Source organism: Ambystoma mexicanum, chromosome 8 (genome assembly GCF_040938575.1).
Source record: "Ambystoma mexicanum isolate Mex_15411 chromosome 8, UKY_AmexF1_1, whole genome shotgun sequence".
Taxonomy (NCBI): Eukaryota; Metazoa; Chordata; class Amphibia; order Caudata; family Ambystomatidae; genus Ambystoma; species Ambystoma mexicanum.
In genome coordinates this window covers 1,696,572,698-1,696,593,582 of record NC_090929.1, presented here as the reverse complement: position 1 = coordinate 1,696,593,582, position 20,885 = coordinate 1,696,572,698, and the positions used below count along the sequence as shown (strand labels likewise).

Below are 20,885 nucleotides of genomic sequence, written 5' to 3'. Positions count from 1 at the left end.
CACTCCACACGAGTTGAGCAGAGCTGTTCTGTGCACAGGCACTGGTACATTGTGTGGTTTAGTTTAGACTATGCTGTGTGATGTGGGCATAGGCACTCCACACGAGCTGAACAAGGCTCTTCTGTGCACAGGCACTGCTTCGATGTGTGGTGTGGACCACACAGTGTGGTGTAGGCATATGCACTCCACACGAGCTGAGCAAGGCTCTTCTGTGCACAGGCTCTGCTTCGATGTGTGGTGTGGACTACACAGTGTGATGTGGGCATCGGAACTCCACACGAGCTGAGCAAGGCTCTTCTGTGCACAGGCACATTGTGTGGTGTGCACTACACAGTGTGATGTGAGCATATGCGCTCCACACGAGCTGTGCAAGGCTCTTCTGTGCACAGGCACTGGCACATTGTGTGGTGTGCACTGCACAGTGTGATGTGAGCATAGGCACTCCACACGAGCTGAGAAAGGCTCTTCTGTGCACAGGCACTGGCACATTGTGTGGTGTGCACTACACAGTGTGATGTGAGCATCGGCACTCCACACGAGCTGAGCAAGGCTCTTCTGTGCACAGGCACTGGCACATTGTGTGGTGTGCACTACACAGTGTGATGTGAGCATATGCGCTCCACACGAGTTGTGCAAGGCTCTTCTGTGCACAGGCACTGCTACATTGTGTTGTGTGGACTACACGGTGTGATGTGAGCATAGGCACTCCACACGAGCTGAGCAAGGCTCTTCTGTGCACAGGCTCTGCTTCGATGTGTGGTGTGGACTACACAGTGTGATGTGGGCATCGGCACTCCACACGAGCTGAGCAAGGCTCTTCTGTGCACAGGCACTGGCACATTGTGTGGTGTGCACTACACAGTGTGATGTGAGCATATGCGCTCCACACGAGCTGTGCAAGGCTCTTCTGTGCACAGGCACTGCTACATGGTGTTGTGTGGACTACACGGTGTGATGTGAGCATATGCACTCCACACGAGCTGAGCAAGGCTCTTCTGTGCACAGGCTCTGCTTCGATGTGTGGTGTGGACTACACAGTGTGATGTGGGCATCGGCACTCCACACGAGCTGAGCAAGGCTCTTCTGTGCACAGGCACTGGCACATTGTGTGGTGTGCACTGCACAGTGTGATGTGAGCATAGGCACTCCACACGAGCTGAGAAAGGGTCTTCTGTGCACAGGCACTGCTTCGATGTGTGGTGTGGACTACACAGTGTGATGTGAGCATCGGCACTCCACACGAGCTGAGCAAGGCTCTTCTGTGCACAGGCACTGGCACATTGTGTGGTGTGCACTACACAGTGTGATGTGAGCATATGCGCTCCACACGAGCTGTGCAAGGCTCTTCTGTGCACAGGCACTGCTACATTGTGTTGTGTGGACTACACGGTGTGATGTGAGCATAGGCACTCCACACGAGCTGAGCAAGGCTGTTCTGTGCACAGGCTCTGCTTCGATGTGTGGTGTGGACTACACAGTGTGATGTGGGCATCGGCACTCCACACAAGCTGAGCAAGGCTCTTCTGTGCACAGGCACTGGCACATTGTGTGGTGTGCACTGCACAGTGTGATATGAGCATAGGCACTCCACACGAGCTGAGAAAGGCTCTTCTGTGCACAGGCACTGGCACATTGTGTGGTGTGCACTACACAGTGTGATGTGAGCATATGCGCTCCACACGAGCTGTGCAAGGCTCTTCTGTGCACAGGCACTGCTACATTGTGTTGTGTGGACTACACGGTGTGATGTGAGCATAGGCACTCCACACGAGCTGAGCAAGGCTCTTCTGTGCACAGGCTCTGCTTCGATGTGTGGTGTGGACTACACAGTGTGATGTGGGCATCGGCACTCCACACGAGCTGAGCAAGGCTCTTCTGTGCACAGGCACTGGCACATTGTGTGGTGTGCACTACACAGTGTGATGTGAGCATATGCGCTCCACACGAGCTGTGCAAGGCTCTTCTGTGCACAGGCACTGCTACATTGTGTTGTGTGGACTACACGGTGTGATGTGAGCATAGGCACTCCACACGAGCTGAGCAAGGCTCTTCTGTGCACAGGCTCTGCTTCGATGTGTGGTGTGGACTACACAGTGTGATGTGGGCATCGGCACTCCACACAAGCTGAGCAAGGCTCTTCTGTGCACAGGCTCTGCTTCGATGTGTGGTGTGGACTACACAGTGTGGTGAAGGCATATGCACCACACACAAGCTGAGCAGGGCTCTTCTGTGCACAGGCACTGCTACATTGTGTTGTGTGGACTACACGGTGTGATGTGAGCATAGGCACTCCACACGAGCTGAGCAAGGCTCTTCTGTGCACAGGCTCTGCTTCGATGTGTGGTGTGGACTACACAGTGTGATGTGGGCATCGGCACTCCACACGAGCTGAGCAAGGCTCTTCTGTGCACAGGCACTGCTTCATTTTGTGGTGTGGACTTTGCGGTGCGATGTTGGCATAGGCACTCCACACGAGTTGAGCAGAGCTGTTCTGTGCACAGGCACTGGTACATTGTGTGGTTTAGTTTAGACTATGCTGTGTGATGTGGGCATAGGCACTCCACACGAGCTGAGCAAGGCTCTTCTGTGCACAGGCACTGCTTCGATGTGTGGTGTGGACCACACAGTGTGGTGTAGGCATATGCACTCCACACGAGCTGAGCAAGGCTCTTCTGTGCACAGGCTCTGCTTCGATGTGTGGTGTGGACTACACAGTGTGATGTGGGCATCGGCACTCCACACGAGCTGAGCAAGGCTCTTCTGTGCACAGGCACTGGCACATTGTGTGGTGTGCACTACACAGTGTGATGTGAGCATATGCGCTCCACACGAGCTGTGCAAGGCTCTTCTGTGCACAGGCACTGCTACATTGTGTTGTGTGGACTACACGGTGTGATGTGAGCATAGGCACTCCACACGAGCTGAGCAAGGCTCTTCTGTGCACAGGCTCTGCTTCGATGTGTGGTGTGGACTACACAGTGTGATGTGGGCATCGGCACTCCACACGAGCTGAGCAAGGCTCTTCTGTGCACAGGCTCTGCTTCGATGTGTGGTGTGGACTACACAGTGTGATGTGGGCATCGGCACTCCACACGAGCTGAGCAAGGCTCTTCTGTGCACAGGCACTGGCACATTGTGTGGTGTGCACTACACAGTGTGATGTGAGCATATGCGCTCCACACGAGCTGTGCAAGGCTCTTCTGTGCACAGGCACTGGCACATTGTGTGGTGTGCACTACACAGTGTGATGTGAGCATATGCGCTCCACACGAGCTGTGCAAGGCTCTTCTGTGCACAGGCACTGGCACATTGTGTGGTGTTCACTGCACAGTGTGATGTGAGCATAGGCACTCCACACGAGCTGAGAAAGGCTCTTCTGTGCACAGGCACTGGCACATTGTGTGGTGTGCACTACACAGTGTGATGTGAGCATCGGCACTCCACACGAGCTGAGCAAGGCTCTTCTGTGCACAGGCACTGGCACATTGTGTGGTGTGCACTACACAGTGTGATGTGAGCATATGCGCTCCACACGAGCTGTGCAAGGCTCTTCTGTGCACAGGCACTGCTACATTGTGTTGTGTGGACTACACGGTGTGATGTGAGCATAGGCACTCCACACGAGCTGAGCAAGGCTCTTCTGTGCACAGGCTCTGCTTCGATGTGTGGTGTGGACTACACAGTGTGATGTGGGCATCGGCACTCCACACGAGCTGAGCAAGGCTCTTCTGTGCACAGGCACTGGCACATTGTGTGGTGTGCACTGCACAGTGTGATGTGAGCATAGGCACTCCACACGAGCTGAGAAAGGCTCTTCTGTGCACAGGCACTGGCACATTGTGTGGTGTGCACGACACAGTGTGATGTGAGCATCGGCACTCCACACGAGCTGAGCAAGGCTCTTCTGTGCACAGGCACTGGCACATTGTGTGGTGTGCACTACACAGTGTGATGTGAGCATATGCGCTCCACACGAGCTGTGCAAGGCTCTTCTGTGCACAGGCACTGCTACATTGTGTTGTGTGGACTACACGGTGTGATGTGAGCATAGGCACTCCACACGAGCTGAGCAAGGCTCTTCTGTGCACAGGCTCTGCTTCGATGTGTGGTGTGGACTACACAGTGTGATGTGGGCATCGGCACTCCACACAAGCTGAGCAAGGCTCTTCTGTGCACAGGCTCTGCTTCGATGTGTGGTGTGGACTACACAGTGTGATGTGGGCATCGGCACTCCACACGAGCTGAGCACGGCTCTTCTGTGCACAGGCACTGCTTCGATGTGTGGTGTGGACTAAACAGTGTGGTGAAGGCATATGCACCACACACAAGCTGAGCAGGGCTCTTCTATGCACAGTAACTGGCACATTGTGTGGTGTGGACTACACGGTGTGATGTGGGCCTATGCAATCCACACGAGCTGTGCAAGGCTATTGTGTGCACAGGCACTGATTCAATGTGTGGTGTGGACTACACAGTGTGGTGTAGGCATAGGCACTCCTGTGTGGTGTGGACTACACACAGTGTGATGTAGGCATAGGCACTCCACACGAGCTGTGCAAGGCTATTCTGTGCACAGGCACTGCTACATTGTGTGGACTACACAGTGTGGTGTAGGCATAGGCACTCCTGTGTGGTGTGCACTACACAGTGTGGTGTAGGCATAGGCACCCACAACAGTTAAACAGGCCTCTATTGATCCACACACTCCACGTCGACCTAGAAAGCGTCAGATGCCAGAACCCTGTGCCATTGTGTGAGGAGGAGATCACATCGCGTGATGGCGAGCGAGGTGGGAGGCTTGTGCATTGTGGCAACAGGCGCTGAGTGGTTGGTAAGCGGTGTACTGTGTGAATGAAAGTCACACCAGGCATGTCCCTGGGGCTTCCTGTGCCACTGAACGGCGTCATGCAGCCCTTGTCGCCCAGAGGGCTGGGAATGAGGGCACAGATCAGGTTGAAGGGCGCGCCTCTGGCACAGGCTATATAGCGGGCTGCAGCCCTAATGCGCCACTTCTGCAGCCAGCGGCCTTGCACTTCCAAGCCAAATGGGGTCTCGGTGGATGTTTCCGTGCCTGCTCGTGAGTGCCGTCCTCCTCCATGGCGCAGGTAAGTGCACACGCTGATCATGTACATGGGCTGAGTGGTGGGAGGAGATGGTTTCATTAAACCTGGATTGCTGCTAGGGGCTTGGCTGATATTAAGGGATGTGAAGCCTGCATAATGAAGAGCTGTACACAATCAGGCAAATGATGGACAGCAAACCACTGGGCAGAGAATGGGTGCCGCAGAGGCAGAGGCAGCAGCAGGGCAAGCTTCCCCCCATGCAGAGAACAGGTGCTGCATAGGCAGCAGCAGGGCAAGCGTCCCCCCATGCAGAGAACAGGTGTCACAGAGGCAGCAGCAGGGCAAGCTTCCCCCCATGCAGAGAACAGGTGTCACAGAGGCAGCAGCAGGGCAAGCTTCCCCCATGCAGAGAACAGGTGGCGCAGTGGCAGCAGCAGGGCAAGTTTCTCCCATGCAGAGAACGTGTAGGCAGCAGCAGGGCAAGCGTCCCCCATGCAGAGAACAGGTGGCGCAGAGGCAGCAGCAGGGCAAGCTTCCCCCATGCAGAGAACAGGTGCCACAGAGGTAGCAGCAGGGCAGGCTTCCCCCACGCAGAGAACGTGTAGGCAGCAGCAGGGCAAGCTTCCCCCATGCAGAGAACTTGTAGGCAGCAGCAGAGCAAGCTTCCCCCATGCAGAGAACGTGTGGGGGGCAGCAGGGCAAGCTTCCCCCATGCAGATAACAGGTGTCGCAGAGGCAGCAGCAGGTCAAGCTTCCCCCATGCAGAGAACATGTGGGGAGCAGCAGGGCAAGCTTCCCCCATGCAGATAACAGGTGTCGCAGAGGCAGCAGCAGGTCAAGCTTCCCCCATGCAGAGAACAGGTGTCGCAGAGGCAGCAGCAGGGCAAGCTTCCCCCATGCAGATAACAGATGTCACAGAGGCAGCATCAGGGTAAGCTTCCCCCATGCAGAGAACAGGTGCTGCATAGGCAGCAGCAGGGCAAGCTTCCCCCATGCAGAGAACGCGTAGACAGCAGCAGGGCAAGCTTATCCCACACAGAGAACAGGTGCCGCAAGGGCAGAGCAGGGCAAGCGTCCCCCATGCAGAGAAAGTATAGGAAGCAGCAGGGCACGCTTCCCCCATGCAGATAACAGGTGCCACAGAGGCAGTAGCAAGGCAAGCTTCCCCCACACAGAGAACTGGTGCTGCAGAGGCAGCAGCAGGGCAAACTTCCCCGTTGCAGAGAACGTGTAGTGAGCAGCAGGGCAAGCTTCCACCACGCAGAGAACGTGTAGGGAGCAGTAGGGCAAGCTTCCCCACGCAGAGAATGTGTAGGCAGCAGCAGAGCAAGCTTCCCCCACGCAGAGAACGTGTTGGCAGCAGCAGGACAAGCTTCTCCCATGCAGAGAAAGTGTAGGCAGCAACAGGGCAAGCTTGCCCATTCAGAGATTGTGTAGGGAGCAGCAGGGCAAGCTTACCCCATGCAGAGAACAGGTGCTGCAGAGGCAGCTGCAGGGCGAGCTTCCCCCACAGAGAGAACGTATAGGCAGCAGCAGTGCAAGCTTCCTCCACGCAGAGAACACGTATGCTGCAGCAGCAGGGCAAGCTTCCCCATGCAGAGAACACGTAGGCAGCAGCAGGGCAAGCTTCCTCATGTAGAGAACACGTAGGCAGCAGCAGGGCAAGCTTCCTCATGTAGAGAACAGGTGTCACGTAGGCAGCAGCAGGGCAAGCTTCCCCCACGCAGAGAGCAGATGCCGAATAGGCAGCAGCAGGGAAAGCTTCCCCGTGCAGAGAACCGGTGCCGCATAGGCAGCAGCAGGGCAAGCTACCTCATGCAGAGAACAGGTGTCGCAGAGGCAATAGCAGGGCAAGCTCCTCCCACGCAGAGAACAGGTGCCGCATAGGCAGCAGCGGTGCAAGATTCCCCCATGTAGAGAACATGTAGGCAGCAGCAGGGCAAGCTTCCCCCATTCAGAGAGCAGGTGCCGCATAGGCAGCAGCAGGGCAAGTTTACCCCACAGAGAGAACATGTAGGCAACAGCAGGGCAATCTTCCCCCATGCAGAGGAGAGGTGCCGCATAGGCAATAGCAGGGCAAGCTTCCCTCAAGCAGAGAAGAGGTGCCGCATAGGCAGCAGCAGGGCATGCTTCCCCATGCAGAGAACAGGTGCTGCATAGGCAGCAGCAGTGCAAGATTCCCCCACGCAGAGAACAGGTATGCAGCAGCAGGGCAAGCTTACCCCATGCAGAGAATACGTAGGCAGCAGCAGGTCAAGCTTCCCCATTCAGAGAACGGGTGCCGCATAGGCAGCAGCAGTGCAAGCTTCCTCCATGCAGAGTACATCTAGGCAGCAGCAGGGCAAGCTTTGCCCATGCAGAGAACAGGTGCCGCATAGGCAGCAGCAGGGCAAGCTTCCCCCATGCAGAGAACGTGTAGGCAGCAGCAGGGCAAGCTTCCCCCATGAACAGAACAGGTGACGCATAGGCAGCAGCAGGGCAAGCGTCCCCATGCAAAGAACAGGTGCTGCATAGGCAGCAGCAGGGCAAGCTTCCTCATGTAGAGAACAGGTGCCGCATAGGCAGCAGTAAGGCAATCTTCCCCATGCAGAGAACACGTAGGTAGCAGCAGGGCAAGCTTCCCCCATGCAGAGAAGAGGTGCCAAATAGGCAGCAGCAGGGCAAGCTTCCCCACATGCAGGAACAGGTGCCGCAGAGGCAATAGCAGGGCAACCTTCCCCCACACAGAGAACAGGTGCTGCATAGGCAGCAGCAGGGCAAGCTTCCCCCATGTAGAGAACACGTAGGCAGCAGCAGGGCAAGCTTCCCCATTCAGAGAACGGGTGCCGCATAGGCAGCAGCAGTGCAAGCTTCCTCCATGCAGAGTACATCTAGGCAGCAGCAGGGCAAGCTTTGCCCATGCAGAGAACAGGTGCCGCATAGGCAGCAGCAGGGCAAGCTTCCCCCATGCAGAGAACGTGTAGGCAGCAGCAGGGCAAGCTTCCCCCATGAACAGAACAGGTGACGCATAGGCAGCAGCAGGGCAAGCGTCCCCATGCAAAGAACAGGTGCTGCATAGGCAGCAGCAGGGCAAGCTTCCTCATGTAGAGAACAGGTGCCGCATAGGCAGCAGTAAGGCAATCTTCCCCATGCAGAGAACACGTAGGTAGCAGCAGGGCAAGCTTCCCCCATGCAGAGAAGAGGTGCCAAATAGGCAGCAGCAGGGCAAGCTTCCCCACATGCAGGAACAGGTGCCGCAGAGGCAATAGCAGGGCAACCTTCCCCCACACAGAGAACAGGTGCTGCATAGGCAGCAGCAGGGCAAGCTTCCCCCATGTAGAGAACACGTAGGCAGCAGCAGGCCGAGCTTCCCCCACGTAGCAAACAGGTGCTGCATAGGCAGCAGTAGGGCAATCTTCCGCATGCAGAGAACAGGTGCCCTGGTGTTGATGAGCCTTCTTTCACTGTGGATCCGGGCCTGCCCAGGCTACTCACCGCTGCGACCCGTGTGTGGGAATAGTTGTCCCCTTACTGGTGGGTGAGGTGGAGAGATGGCCCAGTCCCTTCCTTCCCCACGTGGCCGATGCCACAGATCATCCACACTTGTGGCCGACGCCGCAACGCACGCTGCAAGCTTCCGGCAACCCACCCAATGGTGTGCAGGCCCGGACCACCTCGTCGCCAATGTGGTGGCCCGCTTCCGGTCACCGGCGTGCCACAGATCGTGTCGGGGCCAGCCGACACGGCACGAAGACGCTGTGTCCACGCAGCAGATTATAGGCAGGGATCACCCTGCAGTGCCCGGATCACTGGAACTTGGATCACCAGGCGGGGGAGCTCCCACCTCAACAGTGGCAGGCTAGGGGGGGCTGGGAGCACTCAGGCAAAATCCGCTAACCAGGCCATGACCACACGGCAATAGGTCCCAAAAAACACACACAGACACAAGTTGCCGCTTCCTGGGGCTCTGCTGCAGTGCCTTGTGCGTGCCAGCAGAGCCCCTGTTATTAGAGAGGCGTCATGAAAGAGTCATGACGCTCTCTCGCCGCCAGTCACTAGACCAACCCTCAACACTGGATGCATTTAAGCGCCAAAGGATGTCAGACTAAATATTCAGCTTGCTGGGCTCCGAGAAGGGGGTTTGACAGCCCAATAGGCTAATGCACCTACTGCAGATGTCTATGTGTAACTCGCAGGAAACACATCCAGCTCCAGGTGAGAAATAGGTTTGCTTGCCAGGCTGGGACCTGTGGTATCCTTACAACACCTCGAGAAGGCACTCTCTTTGATTCTTACCATGAGTAACTTATCAACAGAGACCCTTATATGTCACTGTTCTCCCCCTCTCCCCGGTTTTTGTTCGAGGAGGTTTGGAGCATAGAGACAGCTTATATGTGAGGGTAACCGAATCTAGACAGATGGCACCGAGTGTTAGGCAGAATCCTATGCATTTCCCTTGGGGAGCACTACAGAAGATTAGGACTACAGGTGAGAGCAATAAATCCCCTTTGGTATCAGTCTGTACAACACAGAGTTAGTTGGTAGCTGTGGCTGAGCAGTCAGATTTATCTCAAGAGGGAGATGAGCAGTATTCAGAGTTTACACAATAGGGCTACAGTACTATGGAACAAGGAAACACTGACCAAAGCTTTGTATCAAAAAGAATATATACATTTATTTTACACACTCTTAAAGCAACACACAAATCACTATCCTTAAAGCAAGTTAAAACAGTCAAGAAAAGTATACACAACTCCCTATTTAAATTGTAGACAAGTTTGAGCAAGAGTGAAAACTGAGCAAAATGGCACAATGTAAACCAAGCAGAAATGCCACTCTAACAATTTCTTCAGAGGGAGGGAAAGGTCAAGTTCTACAGAGTTAGACTCCTAAACACATCAGCAACACTTCCCAATTGGATTGTGAACAAGTTAGGCAAGGCAGTACTTTAGCGTAAGCAATACTTAGGTTAAAATTGAGCAAAATGGCACTTCAACAATATATAAAGGGGAAGGAAAGGTGGTTATAAGAGTTTTAGGTGCACCAACATATTTCTTGATGAAAATCAATCTAGAGAAGGCCGTTGTAACAGAATTAGCAAGAGTCAATAGGCTTGTGCCAGAGTCAGTGGTACAAGGCAAAGTGCCCAGGATCAAAATTGTTCTAGTAGCTGCAGTCAAGTCTCTGTTTAAAGGTTGAAAAGGCGGGTGCAGAAGGTAGAAAGACAATGTTAGACGATAGGGGCTGCCAACCCAGAAGGTAAGTAAAGGGTTTCAAACACCTTTAGCAGTACCCAACGAAACGGGAGGCCTGGCGGAACAATGTACCTTAAAAGTGGAAGAGGCTCCTACGGTGGCGGTACTTCCTGGCAGTTCCTGCAGTTCGGGAGAACCAGCAGAGGAAGAGAGGCCCTCGTCGTGGAGGAAGGTTCGAGTCACTGCACTGTCCAGGGAAGAAGCCAACCGCGGTGATGCCAAAACAGAATAAAAGGTACGCTCCTCTAAATCGCGGTCGTGGTGGATGGGTGCCTGGCTATCCGGTCCCCCAGTGCTGGGCACTGGCAATTCGACCAAGGCAGGTCCTGGAAGGCGATTGGCGAACTGGTTGGCCCCACCAGCTCAAGGGAAGAAGGCTCTTGCATGTGAAGATCTTCTCTTGTTGTTGGAGAAAAGTGGTGAAGATCTGCAGCAGGGCTTCGCCGGTGGTTCAGTCGTTGCAGATGTCTTTGGCTTCTCTCCTCTTCGGATTTCTCAGGTCCAGTGGTGACGTCTTGTCCTCCAGTCCTCAGATCCCTGCTTTTATACAGAAAAGCCCCATTCATACAGCCTAGCTGTCACTCACACAGCGGGGTGGTTATCCTGGCGGGATAAACCCCCAGCCTATCAGGGCAGAGTGCGACTTGGGTTGCTTAGGCAACCCTGTCTAGGGTGCCTACACCCCCTCCCACACATCCTGTCCACCCCAGACCCACTGGCGCCGAAAGGAGGGCTTCTGTCCATGATAAAAGGGGGACGAGGCATTGTCCCCTACAAAACAGACACAGGGGAAACATTATTAACCCCTCCAGTACTTCCATATAAGACGGTGTGTACTGGTTCTGTCCATAAGATTTGACTAGTAAAGTCAATGGTAACTTTACATGCCCTGTGAGACAGTAGTCAGTCCCAGGGTATGGAGTCTATGTTTGGGGGTCACTATGACACCCCTGTGTTACTGCACTCAGGGTGCTGTGTAACACACATAAAATAAGATGATACCTATGGGGGTGAGAAAAACCCATAGACCATAAGGACAAAAATTAGCCTCAAACATACATCAAAAATATGCCTAAGAATGGGAAAAAGAGTCTCACTCTTAGCAGAAGAAAAAAAAAAACCTTGAAATCCAGCAAAGCTGCTGGGGGACTCTATAGGTAATGGAAATTAGCCTTTTAAAGAGAATTCTCCTTAACACTGAGCAAAGGCACAGTGGACATGTGGGCGCCAGGCACTGGGTGTTGAGTGATCACTCACTGTCTGCTGAGGTTGGCTCCACTCTGGACTGCAGCTTTTAACTAAGGGTAGTTATCTCTAGCAATCGCCCAAGGAATCTTCAGACAGGAGCATCCCAAGAGGGCTCTGCCAATGCACCCATGCACCCAATACACCGTCACCAGCAGGTCTCCACTCTACAGCGGTCTGCACCACGCCACCAGAAGTGGAGACGCCCGGGGCTCAGCCCTGGTGAAGCTGGCAGAGCACAGGCACGGGATGAATGAAGCAATGACCAGTAATTGACCAATCCCAACAACAACATATAACCCTCTATTTAGGCCATGAGTCCCTAATGAATGCAAGGATCAGCTGTCTCTTTAGAGGAATGCCCTCTGTCTCAACCTCGCACTGCAAGAGTGTAAAAAGGCAATTCCCTCGCATAACATGTCAATACGGGTCAACATTATTTGCATTGCTTATAATGTCATTTGGAAGGTTGTTTTTTCGATCACTCATTCGCTTCTTAACACGTGTTTCGTGCCATACAGAGCTTCCTCAAGGCTTGCATCGAATGAGTTTGATAACAATATCTGCTATCTACTTTTGAATTCAAATTTGAGTAGCATTTCTTTTAATCCATACCTCCGCTCTTGCAGTTTTTTTTTTAGCTGGATGTAAAACCTGCCTCCATCTGTGTTCCGCATTTTTTATATGGCAGCCATGTCGCAAGCGCTCCATCGCTGGAGGTTGTGCAGAGTAGCGAACCTGTAAACATACGACAGCGCATCAGTACCACCTTAGCAGCTGCTTGTGGGGTGAAGGCCTTGTCTGCAGAGACTCTTAAAAACATACTTTATGTTCACTTTTTGGTTTAATCAAATGCATGAATGTTTGTATTTGTTATTGTATTTATAAAACATTCCATAAAAACCAGTTAAATGAAAAGAAACCATACTTTATAACAGAAGTATGGGCAACTGGGAACAACTGTGAAAAAATGTACAATCAGAACCAAATTCAGAATGGTGGCATGTTCAGCACCCTCTCATTCCTCGCTGTTGCTGTGACGGCTGGCCAGGGGGACTGCAGGCTGCCCTTCCCCCCACCCCCCGATTCCCAGGCTGATCCCCTATGCAGCTCCATTGATCCACAAGTGCATACAGGACATACCCCCCACCTCCAGACAAGTACAGAAGGTTTACTCCTGGCTTGGAGTCTCACTATTGCCCATAAGCCCCTTTGGTCAGTCCACGGGAAAGCCATAGAAAGAGGGGAGCAGCCCCAAGACTGGATCCGCAGCACAGCCCATCACAGCCCCAGCTCTGTGCATGTCAACCACAAGACGCTCCTTCACACATCCTCTCCTGTGCCACAGTGATGCACAAGCACCATCGTGTGAGCGATTAGACTCAGGTGTGCTCGGAGTCCTACCAGACCCTGGTGAAAGTCTCACGCCTGCCTGCCCAATGTGCCCCCCCCAAGGAAGAAAGTCCTCCTTGGCCCACTTTTGTGAGCCATTTAACCAACCTTTTTTCTTGCTCTTTGTGATACTCTGACAATTGCTCCTCAGTTTGTGATCTCACATTGTTAGTGGTCCTCGAAGGTGGGGGCTACTGCCCAGGCGTCCCCTATGGTCACCGGGTGAGTAGCCAGACCCACACGCCTATACTGGTTCTGGGTGGTGGCAAGGCACTTGCTGGCCTGCATGAATAGTGACCCTCCTGGCTCACAGAGTCTTCAGTGTTGGGAAACCCAGTATCCAGGCCACTGTACTTGGTTGCCCTTGAGTGTGGGAAGGGAGAGGCCAGGAATGGCCATGTACATAGGCATTCTCTGCTAGTTGCTCACAGCCATTGTGTTGTGGCGTCTGTGGGGCACTGGAGAGGGAGGGGTATTGGGCACCTAGAAATAGGGCAGAGGAAAACTCTCTGAAGCATCCTCCAGAATCCGCTCTGATTGGCGGCGCCTGTGGGCTCTGCACGCGCACACTTTGCCGCCAACCCAGGGGACCTGTGGACTGCAGGAAGTACGTCACGCCAGCATGCCCTGCCCCCTGCGCCCCGTCAACGGCCGCCTGTCACATGACCGCAGACGTACAGAAACACAAAATAACACGTAGTTACGCAAATCCATGCCTTCCGATGTGGAATTATAGTGCACATTGTTGCGGTGGCACGGTCAATATTAGAAACAAGTGCAGATGGTGCAGTCTCCATTGATGCAGGATGTCCAGAGCTGAAAAGATGGGGCAGGCGACCCACAAAGCAGAACAGGCATTGGGCAAGCCAATGGCTTTGGCGCCATTTGTGGAGGGTTCCTCAAATGGCCAAATAATGCCATCATATACCTGGTATAGTCACCATGTGGTACACGATGACCCCACATATGCACATGCCAGACGTGCCAACCCTCCCGATTTAGGCAGGAGACTCCCAATTTTTAACTGAAAAATATTGCACAATATTGCTATTTTTCAAGTTCGACTGCCTAAAATAATTCCAGCCCCAATGCATGCATATGGGGAAATTAATTTCTCCCGAATTCTCTCGTGAAATCTCCCTCCTAGGTGCCTCAGAATGTTGGCATGTATGACATGCTTCCAGCATATCTGAGCCGGTGAGTGAGGCGACCGTAACTGTGGTCTCTGGCTGCCCTCCTGGCCCTCTTAATATCTTTTGCTGAGACTGTTTGATATTGTTTTCATTGCGTGTGCTGCCCTCTGTCCCTGTTCTCCCGCTTCCCTTTCCGTGTCTGTCCCTTCCGTCACTGCCACCCACCTTCTCGGTCATCCGACCCGTGAAGCGCGTGTCAGTTGAGGATTTCGCCACCACCTTCTCACCTCCTCCTCTCCATTTGGCTGACTCCCACCTTGACACAGCCCTCTCCACGCTCCACTCTTCTATATCTGATAATCTTGATATCCTTGTCCCTGTCATGAGAATCCGCCTGAAGCCCAAAGCCAAGTGTAACTCCTGTTATGACTCAGACCTTGTCACCCTAAAACGCAAGTGCAAGGTGACCAAGAGGAAATGGCGTACTTCAAGTTCATCCTCTGACGAACTGGCCTGCCGCCTGTTGCAAAGGCAATACCGGCTCTCCGTCCTCACCAAGTAGAGAGCTCATATCCAAGCCCGCATCTCTGGGGCATCGAACAACTAGACTGAACTCCTTAAAATCTGCAAGGAACTGGCCAATCCTGCCGCAGTCTCTACCTCTTCTATCCCTTCCCAGGCCCTCTGCACAGCCCTGGCTTCTCATTTCACTTCAAAAACTCACGACATCCTGTCCTCACTCTCCTCCTATCGCCTACCTCCCTCTATTCACTGATCTCCCTCTGGCCCTTCTGCAGCCACCCCCCCCCCGCACCTTCTCTGTCTTTCCTTTTTCTCTGCAGACAAGGTTTCTAGACAAGTTCGATCTATGAAAGCCTTGTCGAAACAGGTTCACTTCTTAAACTATCAAGGACCACATCAACTCCCTGGCTCCTGCCCTGGCTGATTTCTGTAATCACTCCTTCGCCACTGGAGTCTTCCCATCCCCCCTGAAGCACTCCCTTGTGCACCCTCTTCTTAAGAAACCCTCTGCCAACCCCTCCTGCCCGGCTAACTATCGCCCAATCTCCATCACTCCCTTCCTGGGCAAGCTCCTGGAGAAACTCGCCATCTCCCAGCTTAATTTCCACACTGAATCTGTTGGTTGTCTTCATGACCATCAGCCTGGCTTCAGAGCTGCCAGAAGCACAGAAACTGCTCTCCTGAACATCCGTGAAGACCTGCTCTACATCCTTGACTCTAACACCCTGTGTGTTCTCATCTTGCTTGATCTCTCCTCTGCCGTTGACACTGTCAACCATGCCATCCTGCTCAACCATCTCCATGATAACCTGGGTATCACTGATCAGGCTCTGGCGTGGTTGACTTCTTTCCTCTCCGACTGACCCTCCAAGGTCCAACTTGGGTCCTTCCTCTCCGATATCTTTTTCTCTACCTGTGGTGTTCCCCAGGGGTCTAACCTCTCTCCCTGGCTGTTCAACCAATAACTGGCACTCCTTGCCCACCGCATCGCCACTCTCTGTCCCAACTTTCAGTGTTATGCGGATGATACCCAGCTCATTTTCAGGCTACCCTCAACCTCCTCCTCTCCTTCCATCATCTCTGACTGCCTTTCTGCCATCCAGGAGTGGTGTGCCGCCAATGACCTCTGCCTTAATGCCAGTAAGACTGAGATTCTACTCATCAGCACACACTCTCCCTCCTTCCCTGCAGCTTTCTGGCCGGCCGCTCTCAGCCCTCTTCCTGCTCCCACCTGCAAGGCTAAAAACCTTGAGGTCATCTTCGGTTCCACACTCTCCTTCACCCCTCACATCTCTGACATCTCTAAGAAGTCACACTACCAGCTGCACCTCCTCAGAGGTATTCTTCCTTTCCTCTCCTTCACCCAGAAGCTCACTGTCTCCAGAGCCCTGGTTCTCTCTAAGCTGGACTATTGTAACAGCCTCTATCTAAATCTGCCTGCCTCTGCTCTCCGCCCTCTGCAACTTATCCAAAACAGGACTGCGAGACTTGTCCTTGGCCTCAATCCCAGGGATCTCTCCAGGACTGAAATCTCTGCACTGGCTCCCAGTGGCTGCGAGGATTAAGTTCAAAACCCTCTGCATTGTACACAAGGCCTTCTGGGGTCTGGGGCTGAAATACCTTCAACTCTCTCTTCCTAAATATCTTCCTTCTCAAGCTCTTCGCTCATCTGCCTCCAACTCCCTCAGGGTCAGTCGCTTCTCCAAGCAACGAGCTGGTGGCAGATCACTCTCTTCGGCTGGGGCCTCCCTCTGGAACAGCCTTCCTGCCTCCCTGAAACTCGAGGAGAACCATCTCCGGTTCCGGAAACACCTGAAAACCTTCCTCTTTGCTTCTGCTTTCTCTCCTCCCCTCCCTTGCTGAATTCCGGACTGAAACTGTACTGGTTACCTGGCCACCCTCTGATCTCGGGGCAGGTTCCCTCCCCCACCAGTTACACACTTGCACTGCCTCCCTGGCAACCCCTGCACTTGGGGACTATTTTCTGTATCCCTTCAGTCCCCCTTCCAGCACTTTGTCTGCACTTCCTTGCACTTGCCACCAGCTGGCTGTTTTATGTGTTTTATTTATCTTATTTATTCTACTATCCCTTGTACTGCACTTTCTCCTCTCCCTTCCCCCCTCGCACTTTTCCTTTCCCCCTTCCCATGAACTAGTGCAATTTGAATGACACTTGGCCTAGTAGGATCGTTGTCTGTCTCCCCGTGTCCCCCCCCGCCTCGTCGTGCCTTGAAACACTTGTGTATAGGCGCGTTATAAATGCCATATCACATCATATCATATATACTCAATATATCCTTGCAGAAGGCAGCACAATGCCAATTGAAGCCTCAAATGCCCCACTCATGCCATGAAACACTTAGTAACTGATCATGTCGATTGGTTGAATGATTTGGCACATTTGTATAGCGCACTAATAGCAAGTGCCTCTAGGCACTGATACGTAAGGCATAGCCACGCAGGTGCTGCATCAGAAGTCAAGTGTAGATGAAGGACTACTCCCTCACAACTCCCTGCACGCTGGGAATCAGGTAAGTGCGCTGCCCACACCCGTCTCCCCCACACCCACTTTTCCACATATTTAAGGCCCTTTCCCTTCCCCATCACCACTTACCTGCTGCAGCGTTTTCCCTCGCTGGCACCAGGAACAGGACTATGTTCCGTGCCCGCCATGGAAAGGGAGAAGGGACTAGGTGTAGTGCCTTAAACACGATACCTAGTGGCCATTTTTTTGCATCTTTTTTTCTGGAATGGATAAATGGTTTTGATGCTTTTTCTCTGCTTGAGAAAAAACTGCTATTACTCCCCGAGTACGACGTGCTGGGGTACTAAGAGCAATAGAACCCGAGGAGGGGGGCATTACTAGTCTGGTAATGTCCCAGGGCTTACGTTAAAACCATCGCTTTGCTCGGGATTGTAACTGGCATTACCATACCGGTAATGCGCCCGCCTCGGGTTCTATTGTTTAATATCTGCAATTTTGGTCATGCTCAGAGACAACGAAACAAAGTTTGGCAAAGCCAATCGTTTTTTGTAGTTGTTTATTATACTTTACAATTGCAGGCATGGCTGCAGTAAATACTTGGGCACTACATAATCAGTAGTTCATTTAAAAGTTCCAAAATGCCTGCAAATTAGTGTTTTCAGACACATAACAGTAGTAATAGACATAGTAAAAACACATCCTTTCACTGCGTCATATAAAGTCTTTTTACCATGTCTGTAGCAATTTTCTTTTCAAATGCTTGTTTTTAATGTCTGCCTAAAATATCTACTTTAATATTTGTACTTGTATTTTCAAGTTGTAAGCACATAGAACATCGAAAACAGGTTAAGCAAAAAACGAATAGGAGTGTTGCTTTACGCCAATCAAGAACTTTGCATGGTGCCATTTGGTACTGAACTGGAATGAGACATTTGACTGCTAAACAGATGCCAATCTGTTGCCATCAATTCATCAAACAATGTCAAGTGGCGTTCTGGTAAAAGTATGAATAGTTTTGGGAGAGGACGTGTTCGTGTGAGAGAGATTGGGTGCGTCTGAGAGTGAGCAATAGGGGGCTTGAGCGGAGCCACAGGTGATGATTGCTTGGCAACCCAGCAGGCATTCACTTGGAATCCCGCTGCAGTGCTGCCCTGCCAGGAACAGAGAGAAAATAACTAAAGTGTATACTTCAGTGTTTGAATGCTATGCTGGGTGTGTGTGTTTGTGTGTGTATGCCTTTGAATGAGTGTGCGTGCATGTGAAGGAGTGAGTCTGTGTGGGGCTGCTCGTGTGTATGCATGTGTATGTTTTGAGAGTTGTAATTGCTACGCATGTGCGCGTATGCCAGTGCGTTTCAGGCATGTGTTTGGCTGGGAAGAAGAGTTTCAACACGTTATTTAAGGGACATAATGTTGGCATATATAGTGTTTAAAATATCAAGGTCATTTACAGTTGAAATGTTGACAAATATTGTGGGTCCAGCTTCTTGAAAGTGATGACTGGCAGCAATACTGGCATATATTGTATGGTTTCAGGATCTTTAAAGTATTATGTAGTGGCAATGCTTGCATATTTATCTGCACCGCCTATTAAAATGGTTTCCAGTAGCAAGGCGAGCATATGTTTTGGGTGCAGATTCATGAAAGTAATTTACAGTATCAGTTCTGTCAGTGTTTGTGGGCCAGGCATCAAAATGATTTATGGTATGAATGCTGGCATATATTGGGGGTGCAGTGCCATGAAAGAGATTTACAGTGGTATTGCTGGCATATATTTTGGACACAGGCATCATACAATGTTGCACAGTGGCCCTGTGCACTGTTTGTGACCTGGAATCTATTGGATTGTTTCATGTGCTACACTAGAGAAGCAGTTGTAAACTTGTTGTCTTTTTACATCATTTTGCTTAAGAAATGTCCAGTAAAATAAAAAATTTCAAGCCATTATATTTAAACATTTCAAGCCATTATTTTTTTTTAAACAATGTAGAGGAGAGGATTGTATTGCTCCCTCAGTGGGATTAGTTGCTAGCACTGATTTCGGGGACGATGGTAATGCCCCTCAACTGAAAATATTCTGCAGCCGCCGTTGGCCTTGAATCATTTAAAATATCAATGCCCCAACAGGGGACACACTCTACCCTGGCACCAAAAGCTGCCACTGACGCGCACCGATCAAACACAAACACAAAACCACACATACACACAGTGGTGGCATATATTGCAAGCACCGTGGATGCTCTGCTCCCGTCCTGTCTCTAAGTGCAGGAGCACAACAGAATGCCGCAGTAAGGCTAGCATTTAGTATTAAACAAGGATGGGGGAGCCCCTCTACTGAGAATAATCGAGTCAAATGCCCTATTCTGTGGGATTTCTCCAGCTCAGAAGGGTCTGCAACCACGGTTTAGCTCACTGCACCGTTCACAGAGGAGACATATCCATTTGCATATCAGTCTTTGTCTCACCCACATGGGCAGTCCAGGGCCGACATGCCAAGCAATTCTCCTCTGAACACAAGTACCAACAGCAACCCCAGGCACATGTTTCGGCCTTGGTGGGCTTCCTCAGTGAGGTGAAGCTGAGTCTCTCTAAGGCACAGTGAGCAAGCGGTCCATGTCTGCATTAGCCATGGCTACTTAGGGTGAAATCCCAAATTGTTCAAATTAAACAAGGGTGGGGGAGCCCCTATACTGAGAACCAACATGGGTCACATACCGGATTATGTGGGGCTTCTCCTGCTCAGTGGGGTCTGCAGCCACGTTTTACCTCACTGCACCCTGCACAGAGAAACATCCATTTGCATATCAGCCTTCAGTATGTATTTGAAAACAAATGTAGTAAAAATCTGAATGTTTTATGTCAGAAAAAGGCAAACTCTAACCTGCCCCAGTGCTCCACAGTATTCCATCCACACCCGTAATCCCACCCACACTTCAGAATACATCTCTTTACTCAAGCCGGTCCCGACAGGGCGAGGGATAATGGGGGATGTCAAAGAATTTGAGATCAGTCCTTGCAGCAAGTGTGCGTGAGAAAGAGAGATCTGCAGGGCACAGGTTCCAATCCCAGTGAGTTCAGCACCTAGGGCAGGAGAAAGACTGATATGTTTTAGATATTTCTTCTCTGTGAAAGATAGTGAGCTAAAGACTCTGGGGAAGTCTCTCTTAACCAGGACTAATGTCCGGCAGAGGGACTCCCAGGAACACCTTGCTTTTGACAATGGGTTCATGGCAATTTCGTTTATGCAACTATATACAGTGACTGCTGAATAGGTACTACCATCGCCCAGTGGTATTAAACTTGAAGAGTTACTAAGATAGCTGACAAGGTTAGGGCGCCCACTGCAGAGATCTGTGTGTATCGCGGAGGACCCGCGTTCTTCGGATGTTGGCAAAGCTGGTATCACTGAGTTCAGTAATAGGAGCAGTCGCTAGCACAGTGCTTGAGGCTCGGGCGGTAAAGCACACTATGTATATACGTTGTTATTAGCACATAACTCTCAGCTGATTGAGTTGGGCATCCAGTGCAATCTCACTGACCACCTTCTGGCCTGCAAACTCCACACAGATCTCTGCACCAGGCGCTGAACTCACTGGGATTGGCACTGGTGCCCTGCAGATCTCTCTTTCTCAAAGTTACTTAAATATGCAAAAAACAAGGGGGGTCCTGGGAGTCCCTCTACCAGACATCAGTCCCGGTTACAAGAGACTTCCCCGGAGTCTTTAGCTCACTATCTGTCACAAATGAGAAATATCTAAAACATATCAGTCTTTGTCCTGCCCTAGGGCAGTCCAGCACCGAAATGCAAAGCA

The 20,885-nt window shown here is 51.9% G+C and overlaps 1 protein-coding gene across 14 annotated transcripts in view; it reads left to right on the top strand.

Moving 5' to 3' along the window:
- Positions 1–4,958: 4,958 nt before the first annotated feature.
- Positions 4,959–20,885, top strand: part of LOC138473332 (deleted in malignant brain tumors 1 protein-like) — a 678,824-nt gene continuing 662,897 nt past the window's right edge. For 12 of the 14 annotated variants that reach the window (XM_069612011.1, XM_069612008.1, XM_069612009.1 and 9 more), the window contains exon 1: positions 4,959–5,105. In XM_069612011.1, the coding sequence (XP_069468112.1) occupies positions 5,045–5,105 (61 nt within the window). In that variant the 5' untranslated portion in view covers positions 4,959–5,044. The remainder of the gene's footprint in view (positions 5,106–20,885) is intronic. The other 2 variants (XM_069612007.1, XM_069612010.1) reach the window with 2 other exon arrangements.